This window comes from Hylobates moloch, unplaced genomic scaffold (genome assembly GCF_009828535.3).
Source record: "Hylobates moloch isolate HMO894 unplaced genomic scaffold, HMol_V3 SCAFFOLD_10, whole genome shotgun sequence".
Classification (NCBI taxonomy): domain Eukaryota; kingdom Metazoa; phylum Chordata; class Mammalia; order Primates; family Hylobatidae; genus Hylobates; species Hylobates moloch.
Genome location: NW_026652285.1, coordinates 65,447,225 through 65,460,825, shown reverse-complemented (window position 1 = coordinate 65,460,825; position 13,601 = coordinate 65,447,225). Strand labels below are relative to the sequence as shown.

The 13,601-nt window shown below is 54.2% G+C and overlaps 1 protein-coding gene across 14 annotated transcripts in view; it reads right to left on the bottom strand.

The window, feature by feature from the left end:
• The window catches only part of FGD3 (FYVE, RhoGEF and PH domain containing 3), a 161,040-nt gene that overhangs the window by 5,631 nt on the left and 141,808 nt on the right, over positions 1–13,601 (bottom strand). For all 14 annotated transcript variants that reach the window (XM_032164539.2, XM_058445949.1, XM_058445948.1 and 11 more), the window contains 5 exons: positions 13,051–13,130; positions 11,102–11,132; positions 10,532–10,639; positions 8,565–8,627; positions 1,120–1,242 (listed from right to left, as the gene is read on the bottom strand). In XM_032164539.2, the coding sequence (XP_032020430.1) occupies positions 1,120–1,242; positions 8,565–8,627; positions 10,532–10,639; positions 11,102–11,132; positions 13,051–13,130 (405 nt within the window). The remainder of the gene's footprint in view (positions 1–1,119; positions 1,243–8,564; positions 8,628–10,531; positions 10,640–11,101; positions 11,133–13,050; positions 13,131–13,601) is intronic.

Genomic DNA, 13,601 nt, shown 5'->3' with positions numbered 1-13,601 from the left:
ATACTTCTGTATGCCATCCAACTATTCGTCTATTCATCCATCCATCAATTCTCCAGTCATCCATTTATACTTCCTATATATCCACTTCCATTCATACTTCCATATGCCATTTATCTAACTACCCACCTATCCATCCATCCATCCATCTCCCCACCTATCCATCCATCCATCCATCTCCCCATCCATCCATCCATCTCCCCATCCATCCATCCATCCATCCATCCATCCATCCATCTCCCCATCCATCCATCCATCCATCCATCCATCCATCCATCCATCTGTGCATCCATCTACCTATCCATTCACTCACCTCTCCATCCACTCATCCATTCATCCATCCTTCTACCCACCCATCCATCCATCATCCATCCTTCCAAGGACTCATCTACTTATTCCCCTCCCCCTGCTGCCCCCGGTCATGTGGCAAAGTTATGACAAGTAACATCAACCGCTTCAGGCACAGGTTGCTGGCACCCTTTGGAAAAACACCTCCAAAGCATTCTGTGCTGAGATCCAGTTGCTAACATAGATTCAACTTTAATCTCTTAACCTAAAGATACTTAAATGATCAGTTCCTTCCTCAGGGATACTTTTACATTCACTATTAAGCATTGAATTTTCTCCATTCTCAGGAGAAAGGGCTTTGGAGTGAGGGGAATGGAGATAGTGTGCAGCTGGGGCACCAGCCGGAGGCATTGCCTCATCACATGGGCCCACCAGGCCTTCAGCACCACTGGAGCGCTGGGGCAAAGGCCAGCAGTAGGAGCTTCCAGCACAGCCACACCCTTCACCTGTCTCCAATACACCTTGCAAGGAATGAGGACTATCATCTCCTTGTTCTCAAGGTCAGCCAGCTAGGGGTTCTGTGGTTCCAAATCCAGCACTTTTTCAACCACAAGGAGTGTCTGTTGAGCACCAGAGCTGACCAGAGAAAAGTGATTCGATCCTACTTCGGACAGGACAGTTTTGCACTCAAGGGCATCTATATCCATGAGCCAGGATCAGGAAGCCCTTCTGTGCAGGGCTGTTGTGCATGGCTGGTGTGGTGCTGGTGAGGACTCAGCTGCTCTGTCAGAGCGGGGTGGCCTCCTGTCCCTGTCCCACTCTCCCGGGACTCACCGCCCCGCATAGCTTGCAGTGATGCCTCCTCTTGGTGATGGAATTGAAGGTCTCACCACAGCTCTTACAGCTCTGCTTCTCCTTGTCACGTCTGGTCTTAGAGGATAGTTTTCTGGGCTCGAGCTACAAGGAGGCAAATAGATGCCATCAGCTTCTGAGTCACGTGTGCACCCTACCCCACACGGCAGTGGAGTGGCAGCTCTCGTGACTGTAAAAGCCACGCAGGCTCAAGGCAAAAAGTGGAACATGCAGAAGGGAATGAAGTGAAGAGCCAAGTCAGCCATGTCTCTCTTCCCTCCCTCACCCCCCAGCAGCTGCCTGTGCCCATTGCCCCGAGTAAAGACTGTAAGTGGATCAAGATCTTCAGTTTGGAACAACTTGGCCAATGACTTTATCTGGTGCATCTGAGAAACTACTGAAAGGAGCCACAGCTGAAGGAACACAGTGATTACTAGGGCAGGCAGTGGGCAGCACAGCTATGGCCTGCAGCCCTGGGGACGGGGGCATCCCTGCCTGCAACCCGAGCCATGTGGCCATGTGCCTGCTCTATGCTGGGCACCAGGGGGCCACACCCTCCAGGCACGCCACATGGATGAATATAGGTGTGCACCCACATGCCTGAGTGTGCAGACAAGCATGGCAACATCTTAAGGGGAGGCTGGACGCAGTGGCTCATGCCTGTAATCCCAGCACTTTGGGAGGCTGAGGCTGGTAGATCACTTGAGGTCAGGAGTTTGAGACCAGCCTGGCCAACATGGTGAAACCCCATCTCTACTAAAAAAAAAAAAAAAATACAAAAAATAGCTGGGCGTGGTAGTGGTAGCGGGTGTCTGTAATCCTAGCTACTCGGGAGGCTGAGGCAGGAGAATCGCTTCAACCCAGGAGGCAGAGGTTGGTTGCAGTGATGCAGTGAGCCGAGATTGCGCCATTGCACTCCAGCCTGGGCGATAGAGTGAGACTGTGTCTCAAAAAAAAAAAAAAAAAATCTGGGAGGACATGTGAGGAAGCCATGAAGAGCTGAGGCCAGGGTCAGGGGCTGTACCCTCCTCTGTCTCCTGTGCCTGAACTGCCTACAGAGGAGGGTGGTGTGGAGGCTGGAGCAGATGTAGCCTGCGGCTGCCCAGTCCAGCCTTGGTTTCCCTGTCTGATTATGAACAGTGAAAGGTGGAGAGACCCCAGGCTCCTGCCTCCTGTCGGCTATGAGACCCTAGATGACTCACCTCTCCTTTCTGAGCCTCAGTTTCCTCACCTGTAAAATGGGATGGGTGACTGGTCCCTGGGCCCTAAGCCTCATCACAGTACATAAAACCCCGACTACGTTTGGCAAGTTGCTAATTACCCTTTCCTGTTATAATAGCCTGCAACCCCTGGAAAGGCCCCATCATTTGATGAAATGACTTCCTAGGCTTTTGAAGCTTGGTCCACACCCAGCATTTCCTCTCTGGGGAGGAAGCGCCTCCCTTGAGACACTTTGTTATGGGTGCAGAAAACACCGTTAAGAAGACTTTAGGAAAAGGCAAAGATATGTATTGAGTTCCCCAGAATGTCAGAGCTGGAGCTGCCACTAGAAATGTTTATCTCAACCTCTCCAGTCAGGGAAACTGAAGCCTGCAGGTGTTTTCTTTTTCTTTCTTTTTTTCTGTTTAAAAGAAAACTGCCTAAAATAAGCTTACCATTAGTGTAGCTGAGCAGAATAAAAACAGGTCTGGGATATGCTTTAAAATATTACAGAAAACAGAAGTGTGTGTGTGTGTGTGTGTGTGTGTGTGTGTGTGTGTCGGGGCTAGGGGCCGAGGGGCCATAAGAACAGCACCAGGCTGAGGTTTCTGGAGCTGGGGAGGGACGCTCACTGGGGTTATCCCCACTTGTGTGGGTCCAAAATTGCCATAGGAAAATGCTAAACAACATACACTTAAAAAAAGTTTAACATAAACTCTTCAGGTTTAAGGAGAAAGAGGGCCAGGCGCAGTGGCTCGCGCATGTAATTCCAGCACTTTGGGAGGCTGAGGCGGGAGGGTTGCTTGAGGCCAGAAGTTCGAGACCAATCTGGGCAACATAGTGAGACCCCCCCGTCTCAAGAAAAATTCAAAAAATTAGCTGATGTGGTGGCACGTGCCTGTAGTCCCAGATATTTAGGGGGCTTAGGTAGGAGGATCGCTTGAGCCCGGGAGGTTGAGGCTATAGTGAGTTGTGATCACACCACTGCACTCCAGGCTGGAGGACACAGCAAGATCCAAACCCAAAAAATAAAAAAAAGAAAGAAAAAGATGAACTGAACTGGTTGGGGTTGAAGAAGCAAGAAAGGGGTGGCTCAGATTGGGCATAAGCATTGGAGGCTGTGGTGGGCTGAACTGTGTCCCCCCAAGTTCATATGTTGAAAATATAATTCCCAGTATCTCTGAATGTGACTACATTTGGAGATGGGGCCTTTAAGGAGACATTAAGTTAAAATGAGGTCTTAGGTTCGGCCCTGATTCAATCTCACTGGTGTCTTTATAAGAAGAGATGAGGACACAGAGACACAGAGGGAAGACCGTGTGTGGAAACAGGGAGGAAACTGGCATCTCCAAGCCAAGGAGAGGCCTCAGGAGAAACCAACCCTGCCCACACCTTGATCTCAGACTTCAGCCTCCAGGTAGTATTTTGTTCTGGCAGCCCCAACAAACTGACACCAGTGCCTCTGTGTAAATTCAGGCCAGGCACTTCCAGCTGTGTGGCCTGGTCTGTGGTCCCCCTTCATTGGCCCACCTGCAGGTCCCCCCAGTGCCCAGCCTGCTTGGCACAGAAGCCCAAGGGCAGGGCTGGCTCCTTTGAGGGTGACAGGGATGCTTACTTGCTGTGCCACAGCCCCCAGCACCTCTGTTGAATGGGCCTTGCTCCAAAGACACGGGTGAGGCGGCCTGGGCTCCCTCTGCAGTTTCTCTCACGCTCACAGTGGGGGCTCCAAGCACACTAGGCGGGGAATGGACATCACTGACCTGGCGGCAAAAACCTGTTCTCCAGGTGGGCACCCAGAGAGGCTGGGAAGTGGGAGTGATTAGTGGAAGGGCGGCCCCAATGTGCACCTCAGCCTAGAACTGCCTGCTCTCGAGGACCCCGGAAGGGGGACCCCTGCCACGGCACCCAGGGGCAGCACTGCATGGCAGCTGAGAACAGCACAGGGCGTGCCCATGGGGCAGGGGGCAGCAGGGGCAGAAGGAGCGAAGAACAGCCATGTGGGAGGACAGGTACCTGTGGGGCTGGGTGAACAGCAAGAGCTTGGCCTCTGAGGACCAGCGGGGACCGGGTCCCAGTGAAGGGACAGAGGACAATTCTGGAAGCAGCGAGTGTGGCTCAGGGCTGAGGCAATGCCAGGAGTCCCACTGGCTTCCTTTATCTGGCAAATCTTCCCCGCTATGGAGCTGAGCTGAGCACTCGGGGTGGGTCCTGGCCCTGCACCAGCTTCCATGGAGCTGAGGCCCGCAGCCCACCGAGGCCAACCCTCCAGCTCCCATCATCAACGTGTGGCTGAATTTGTAGGCATGACCCAGTAGCTGAGAGGCAAGAGGCCCACCTGACTAGCCAGGGGTGGTCTCTCGGCCATGCACACGCCCCTTTGTGGATGAAGTTACCACGCAGGTTGACCCAAAGAAGGGAGCTCAGGTTTTCGTTGTGGATGTCGGGATATCAGAAAAGCTGGGCCCAAGTCTCTCCAGGAAGATGGAGAACTGTGGCTTCCTCAGTATCTGACCGAGTGACTTCACCCCGAAAGCGCCCAAAACACACCAGCGTTGACCCAGAAAGTGGTCTCCACCAAGGGACAACGGGGCTGCCCCCTCCAGCATTTTTTCTTGAGCAAATTGAGCTGCACATCCAGGAACGGGGGGCACAGCTGAGTTACACAGAATTGGAGCCCAGTAAGTGGCCTTGATGAAACTGAGTCAGTTTCATCAGATGCTGGAAATGACCCAGCAGGGGACACAGGCTGTGGGGTGCAGGCACTGCCTGGGGCTATTCCAACAGGAGGGTGGCCAGGCTGAGGCCTGATGCCTCTGCTCCAGCCCTGCCCTGGAGCCCCGAGGGTGGACACAGGGCGTGGCCTTGTCCCAGGAGGGGCAGTGCCTGAGAAGAGGCTCTGGCACTGGCCTGTCAAGGGTGCCCTTAGATGCCTCGCTGGCACCTTGGAGGGGTTCGTGTGTCACCCATGGTGGGTCTGAGGCCCTGAGAGACCTTTTGGATTCTGACATTTTGTGTTTCTGTTAAGAGCAACTCGATGCTTGCCCATCAGGGAAGGCTTTGAATTCTGCAAGGCCCCTTGCAAAACTTCCTGGCTTGGGTGTAGCTTCTCTTAGGAAAGGGGCTTACAGGGACTATACCACTGAAGAAACTGGGCTCAGGAAGTAAGCTGAAGTTTGGTATAGTATAGCAAAAATCACTGTTGTTGATGACAGAATGAACTTGCTTTTGTAAAACGCACACTGAGCTCACCTCCATCACCCCACATTCACCCTGTGCAGCTTGACACAGACACTGAGCTGTCCCAGCTCCCAACCTAGTCTCAACTCTGCTGTCTTTGCTCACACGAAGACACCAGTGAGGAACACAGGGCCAGGTCAGGCCACATCCACTGGGTGTAGGGAGGCCCTGGGCTGGAGCTGAGGTCTGTTGTTGTTTGGTGGTCTGTTGTGGGCCCAGCTCTGGCTTGGTGTGGGTAAGGGACAGAGACAAGAGACCAGAACTGGAATTGTGACCCTGAGTACCTGGCTCCCTGGGCTGCTGCAGAACCTGAGGCAGCTGAGCCCTGGGCCAGGGGAAGTAAAGGGAGTGGGGCAGGCAGCGCTGTCCACCCAGCTGGGCGCACCCATCGAGGCACAGTGGGTCTGCTGGCCACAGCCTGGTCCAGCAGATGCCCGGACACTGACTGAGGCCCTGAGCCCCAGTTACCTTCTCGCCTGTGACACAGGCAGGCGGCCAATACGGGCATTGCCTGTGTGGCCAGCAGTGCCTGACAGCTTCTCTGATCTCTCTGCCCAGAGCCAAGTGAGTCTCAAGAGGTGGCATTTGCTCAAAGCCCTGCTCCAAGGCCATCTCCAAGCTGTGTCTTCCCACAAGTTAAAACATTTTAAACCATGGCCTTGCAGGTTCTTCCAGCTAGAACATTCTCCTGTCCGGGCACCAACCCAGGGTTAGATTCCCCAGGACCCTGTCCCACACTCAGACGCCCTGTGTGGATCCCCTCAGCCAGGCCTGGGCTCCTGCTGTTCCTACAACCCACCCAGGTCCTGCCCACCCAGGGCCTCCCTCAGCACGTGGCCTCCACCCACTTCTGCTTCCTTGTCTCCCCAAGACACTGAAGGTGCCTCTCCATGTCCTGTGGGCTCACACCTAGGACAGACGCATTCACAAAGGACAGGTGGTTCTCACTGAGCCTTGATGCCTCTGTGGCAGGACTGTGACCACGGATGTCTCCATAAGCCTGGCCCAGGGCCCGGGGCTGGACATGGAGGATCATCGGGCAGAGGCCAGCCAGTTCATTCCTTATGTGAGCTGTGTGTGTGGGAGGCAGTGCTCTGTGCCAGGGCGTCACCATGGAAACTGTCAGGGATGTCTGCCCTGGCTGTGGGATGCCAGGGAGTGGGGCTGATCAGGCAGTGCCTCATATGCATGGGTGTGGGCTGTCACGTCTCCACTGTGACCCTGTGATTGTGTGTCCACTGTGGGCAGCTCACGCTTCTGTGGCTGCACTCACACTATGAGTACACATTGCTTTTCATAACTTTCCTAAATGCTCCAGAAAAGGGACTAGAGAGCGCTGTGAGTCTGGGGCACAGCCAGCCTCACACTTACTGTTTGGCAATACAAAAAGTTGCTGATGGGTGGATTCCCATCATAGGCTGGGCATGGTGGCTCACGCCTGTAATCCCAGCTGAGGCGGGCGGATCACAAGGTCAAGAGATTGAGACCATCCTGGCCAACATGGTGAAAATCCATCTCTACTAAAAATACAAAAAATTAGCTGGGCGTGGTTGCACGCGCCTGTAGTCCCAGCTACTTGGGAGGCTGAGGCAGGAGGATCACTTGAACCTGGGAAGTGGAGGTTGCAGTGAGCTGAGATTGTGCCACTGCACTCTGGCCTGGGTGACAGAGAGAGACTCCACCTCAAAAAAAAAAAAAAAAAAAAGTTGCTGATGGGCGGGTTCCTGTCATTAAGACATTTTTATCAGGGCCCCCCGGGACAGGCTACAGGGCTTCATAGACTTGGACGGAGCAAACAGCAGGTGTCAAGGCCCTGGGGCCTGGCAGGGCAAGGGGAATACAGGGCATCTCAGGGAAGGGTGGCCAGGAAGCCAGGTGAGGCCAGACACAAGAAGAAGAGACAAGTGAGAGGAGATTCTCTCCTAGGAGGCCAGGGGACCACTTTCCCCCAGGCTGCCCACCCTGTGTCAGACTTCCTCATTTCAGTGTTAATAAGATGTCCCTGCAGGGTGCCTGTCTGCTCTGCAGAGGCCAGGTGGCTGAGCTTTGTGAATCTGGGGTCTCTCCTCTTGCCCGCTGGGATGTATTTGCAAGTCCGCCCACACCTCCACACTCTGTCGTGCCCCTGAAGCACTACATCCTTCCCGAGGCCTCCTGAGTTTCTTCATGGTTTCCCAACACCCGGCCAGCCCAGATCATGATGGGTGGAGCCTGGTAAAGCTCAGGTCATGGGAGGGGGCAGCCAGCGGCCAGCCCACCTGGACAGACCCCTGTCTTGGATGGGGCTAGGGCAGCCACCTGGGGCCACGTCATTCTTGAGCCTGCACAGCATGGGGTGAGGCGAGGCGCCTGGAGAATTACCCTCCTGCATCGGGGTGCTCCACGGTGATGTTGCTGTCAGCGTTGGTGAGTGCCAAGCCTGGGCGCCAATGATGATGGCTCCAGGTACAGATGCTCTCGGCCCTCATCCTCTTTAACCTCCCATAAGGCACACGAGAACACAGACGGGGAGAGGCAAGGAGGCTTAGGCCTCCTTGGCCGCGGCTTGGGGTGAAGGACTAAGCAGTCCTCTGCATTACTGAGCCTCCTAAGGACCTTGCACTGTTAATACACGCTTTATGGGACGATTCACACATGTTAAGAGCATAAATGTTCACTTGGAGCTCAGAGGATTCTCACATGTGTGCCCAGCTGTGTGAACACCTCCAACCAGGTAATGGACATCCCCACACTGACAGGCCTCTGCCTGCCTGCCTTACAGAGTCCCCTGCAGTGACCACACAAGTCATCAGTGCCTGGACTCAGACATAGCTTCACCTCCACACACCCAGGCCCCCAGTCACAGTGAGCAGGGCAGGCTGGCCCCTCAGCCCTCAGCCTCCAGGAGGCCCTGGTCTGACTCTCCCTCTCCATCTTCCCTATAGGTCATCCTGGTCTGACCCCCTGCTCCGCCTTTCACCCCTGCTGACCACTGAGCGTGGGGCACTTACCCCTGCTGCACCCAAACTGCCTTCGGTGGTCACCACAGGCTCCACAGGGCTGGTGCTTGTGATCTGGAAGGGACACAGAGGCCAAGTGAGAGGAGATTACAGGGCCACGCAGCCCCTGTGCAGTGAGGGGACAGTTCCTGAAGCCCCCAGCACCTCTGTGCATTGAGGGCAGGCTCAGGAGCAGGAATTCCCAGGCCTAGGATTTGCTGTGCCTCTGGGGAAGCTGCTCCCTCCCTGGGCCTGGCCTGAGCTGGAGGCCTCTCCTAGAAGGAGCATCTTCCAGTGAGGTGGGTGGCTGACGGGTGACGCCTCCCTCTGGCCAACCCTGTTCAGAGGCTCTAATTTATACCAAGTCACCCAGTGAGTGAGGAGGGTCCCTTTGGGTTCTCTCTCATCCTCCAGGGTTCCTTGTGGAGAGTCTCTGCAGCCCCCTGACTTTCTTAGCACAGTGCGGCTCTGGGCTCAGCCTCTGGACAGAAAGGGCTTGGCCAGATTTAAGGACAGCCAGGCTCAGTGTCTCACATTCCCAGGCCACCTCCACTCAAGGCAGTCCCAGGACTCTTTCTTTCTGGATGGTGCAAAGTCCTAGCAAAGTAAATGCAGAAAGCAGAAAAAACCTAGTGGACTTGTTACAAATACGAAGTGGATATGGGGGAGGTGGGCTGTGCCAGGCAGACCCCTGGAGGTGGTAGGGAGGGCAGAACCAGCCTGGAGTTGGGATTCAGGCCTGCGGGATCTGGACCAGGAGGTGAGAGTTGGGGCACCCTCACTCTGAGTCATGCCTGGTGCCCCCGTGAAGGCTGGAGCAGAGGGCCTGGCATAGGGTTCAGGGCACCATCTCTCCTGGGTGCCTCCCCGGATATGTCCTTGCTACAGTTCCAACCCCTATGCCTTGTCCAGGGCCAGTGGCTCCAGGGCCTTCCTCACAGCGGGCAGAGATCGGCCTCCTCACCCAATCCTCTCTCCCTGACTCCAGGGAAGCCCCAGGGGGAGAAATGGCTGAGGCTTGGCCCTGAGGCTGCAGCCCTGACTCCCTGGCCAGGCTTCGAGGCAAGGACCCTGTAGCTCTGCCTCTTTCCCAGCCTAAGTCTCCAAATGAAATCCCCCTGGGCCCTTGGGGTGGCTCCACATGAGGATGGGGAGTGAGATGCTCCTACTGCTTCCCTCAAGGGGCTCTGAGCCACCCTCTCCCAGGACACGGGGGCACTCGGGGGGAAATACAATCACAGAAAGGTGTCTGCAGTCGTGGGCTGTGCTGGGCCAGACAGAGTGGTATGCAGGCAGTGCACCACAGCCCTGTGATGCCAGTTCCACCACCCATGGCCTGGGGACGTCACAGAGCTCCTCAGACTCAGTTTCTATGGGGATGATGTAACATGCCTTGGTGTGTAGGATGCTGTGCAGAAGGCACCAGACAACCAAACAGGTCACGCAGGAGCACTTCCTCCACGCCCACATCCTGCTTTCCCACCCACCTGGGCGCTGACCACGGGCCTGGGGCCCAGCAGGCTGCAGCGGCACTTAGTGGAGGGTGAGTAGGGGTGAAATTAAGTTCAGCCTAAAGCTGCCATGGGAAGGTGGCCGACTGTTCAAACCATGTTCAAATACGGCAAACGCGGAGCTGTAACCAACCCAGCTGTTTCTGTGCCTCACTTTCCTTTTTCTGTCCATAAATCCTCTCTGACCACACAGCAGCTCAGGAGGCTCTCTGGACCTATTGTGGTCTCAGGGGTTGTAGGGGGCGGGTGCTATCCCATCCACAAATAGTTGTTTGCTCAATTAAATTGTTAAATTTAATTTGTCTTAAGTTTTTCTTTTAACACAAGAGAGTGCCCGCTGTACTGGTCCCTGGTGTAGCAGGAGGAAAGCCTGGAGGTCAGGCTGCCCACCCAGACGCCAGTGACTTCTGCTCTCCACAGGCAGCCCGTCCCCTGGAGGTCCCTCTGCGCCTCAGGCCACTGACTCACAGGCACGTCTGGAGAGAGGCTGGGGTCCTCATCCTGGCTGAAGGCGCCACCGAAAGCCTTGAAGGTATCGCTGTTCTGTTTGTGCTTCTCGATGGTGGCCTGGATGATCTGGACACAGCAACACAACAGGGAGGACTATCAAGGGGCATGGGAGGATGCTACCCACAGGAGGGACATGCCTGCCTCTGTCCTGAGGACGGGCCTTGGCATTCCCAGAACGATGCCCAGGCCACTGGCCATCTCCCTTCCCCCTACCAATGATGTGGTCTCCCCATGGAGCTGTCCAGATTGAGGAGATCCACCCTGAGCGGGGAACCTTGCCTGTGACTCCACCAGGCCCATTCATGTTTATTTGGGGGCCCTCAAAGAAATGAATAGGTTGAAAGGCTTGTGGCATCTGAAGGTGCTTATGAAGGCACAGTGTAGTCACTGCATCCCTGCAGGGTGCGGCACAGGGCCAGCAGTCCCGGAGGCCAGGGCCCCCACCCTCTGCCCCAACATGAATGGCCTTACTGCTCAATCACTCAATCACTCAAGCATTTGGTTACTTTACAACTTTAGAAGCTTCACCTGAATCCATTCTTTCTTCTCTTCCTCTGTCCTATAAAACCAAAACAGTCTTGTATTAATCCAGTCTTAGATACTGACTCTAAATGACCAGCCCTCTCTCAGCCCTGCAGCACACCCGAGCCACACACTGGCTTGTCAATGCAACTCAAGGATGGGAAGATTGGCCCCAAGGGCCTCAAAACACTCGTGGCCTGGTGGGGCCAGGTGAGCCATGTGGAGCCCTCTGCAGTGGCTGTAATTCAATGCCTCTTTGGACCATAATGGGTCATTACAAAGATCCCATGTTGGTGGGGTGTGGGAGAACAGAACTCCCACGTATGGCTAATTAGAGCACAGCCTGACATCACCTTAAAGCATAGTGTGATAACAGCCACCAAAATTTCAAACAGATGCACTACCCTGTGACCAGCAATTCTATGTCAGCAATCTATCTGATGGCTACAGTTACACATATGCAGAAACACCTAAAAACAAGGACACTGCTTGTAGCAGCATTTGTGATGGCCAGGTTCAGGAGGAGCCCAGGTCCTCGTCAGTGGGAACTAGCTAATGATCATAATGGAAAATTATGTTGCTTTAGGAATGGTGTGCAGATATGGGATGGTTCTTGACAAATTAAGTGAAAAAGCAAGATGCAGAACAGGTTATACAGTAAACAGCCATCTGTGATTTAAAATGTAGATATATGTGCATGTGCATAGAAAATCCTAGAAGGGGCCGGGCACGGTGGCTCACACCTGTAATCCCAGCACTTTGGGAGGCCAAGAGGGTGTGGATCACCTGAGGTCAAGAGTTCGAGACCAGCCTGGCCAACATGGTGAAATCCCGTTGGGTTTTCACTCAAACAAAAAATTAGCCTGGCGTGGTGGGCGCCTGTGATCCCAACTACCCAGGAGGCTGAGGCAGGAGAATCACTTGAACCTGGGAGGTAGAGGTTGCAGTGAGCCGAGATTGTGCCACTGCACTCCAGCCTGGGCAACAAGAGCGAAACTCTGTCTCAAAAAAAAGAAAGAAAATCCTAGAAGGATACTCAAGAGAGGACTAAGAACGTGCTGGGTCTGCTGAACAGGAGGTGGGCAGAGGCTTAATTTTCATCAACTTCCCTAGGTACTGAAACCGCCCTGAGTCCCATTGATAGTTTATCTGATAAACATACAAATTGACCCTTCTGGTCTTAGAGCTTGAAAGTTAAGGCCGGGCGCGGTGGCTCACGCTTGTAATCCCAGCACTTTGGGAGGCCGAGGCGGGTGGATCAGGAGGTCAGGAGATCGAGACCACAGTGAAACCCCGTCTCTACTAAAAATACAAAAACTTAGCTGGGCGTGGTGGCGGGCGCCTGTAGTCCCAGCTACTCGGAGAGGCTGAGGCAGGAGAATGGCGTGAACCTGGGAGGCGGAGCTTGCAGTGAGCCAAGACTGCGCCACTGCACTCCAGCCTGGGCGACAGAGCGAGACTCCGTCTCAAAAAAAAAAAAAAAGAAAGTTAACATTTGTTTTATCTGAGTTCCTTCCTCAGAAAACACCTTCAGCCCTCTCAAAAAAACCATCAAGGGACTGAAACTCACCAGGTCACCACATCCAGGCAATGAGATGCCCAGACCCTTTATTCATCATGATTGCTTCCTTGCCCCTCCCTAGTTCCTGCTTCTTATATATTGTTACATTTATTCCCTGCTGTATAATGCCCCTAGTTTTAGTTGGTAAGAGAGATGGATTTGAGACTGAGTTCCCATCTCCTCGGCCAATTAAAGCTTCTTCCTTGGCAATAATCATCTCAGTGATTGGCTTTCTGTGCAGCAAGCACAGGACCTAGACAGAACCCTGGTGTTTTGGTAACAGTACTGTTAAATTTTAAGCCATGCATAAATAAAAACATATTGCAAGGTTATCCAGTTTAGAAAAAGAAGACATGAGGTCAAAGACGTTCACTAGAAACAGCCTGTTCCGTACCGTGTCTGCAGCTCCAGGGACCTTTTTCTTCCCGTTATGATGAATGTACGTGCTGTGTTTGGCTTGACGATATCCTGCACCTGAAGGGGCAAGAACAAAGAACAAAGCAAACCCAGGCTGGTCATTTTAGCTCCAGCCTCATGTTTTCTGACTTAGAAGTGTTTCCCCAAGGAGGTAACAGAGGTGAGCCTGCGGCCCCACAGTTCTGCAGGGAGAGGGGCGCAGAGGCTTAGGTCACCGTGGCTGCTGCACGAGCTGGTCCATCAGGGACAGCGGGCCTCCCATCCTGCTCAGACACAGCTAGGACTGCTCGTCTTCTGTGCTTGGAACTCTGCTGACCAAACCCGCCCCTGGACACCCAGCCCGTCAGACCTCCTCCCCATGTCGCCCCATCCATCCTCCTTGAAGCCAAGCCATCCCCACAGGCACCACTGGGCACTGCCCCCCACAGCAGCCATGTCCCCTTAGGATGGAAAGGGATCTGATGAGAAGAGCGAGGATGGCCTTAGCCACCCTGCAGAGTCTGAGCCCCTGAGCAGGTGCGCCCTGAG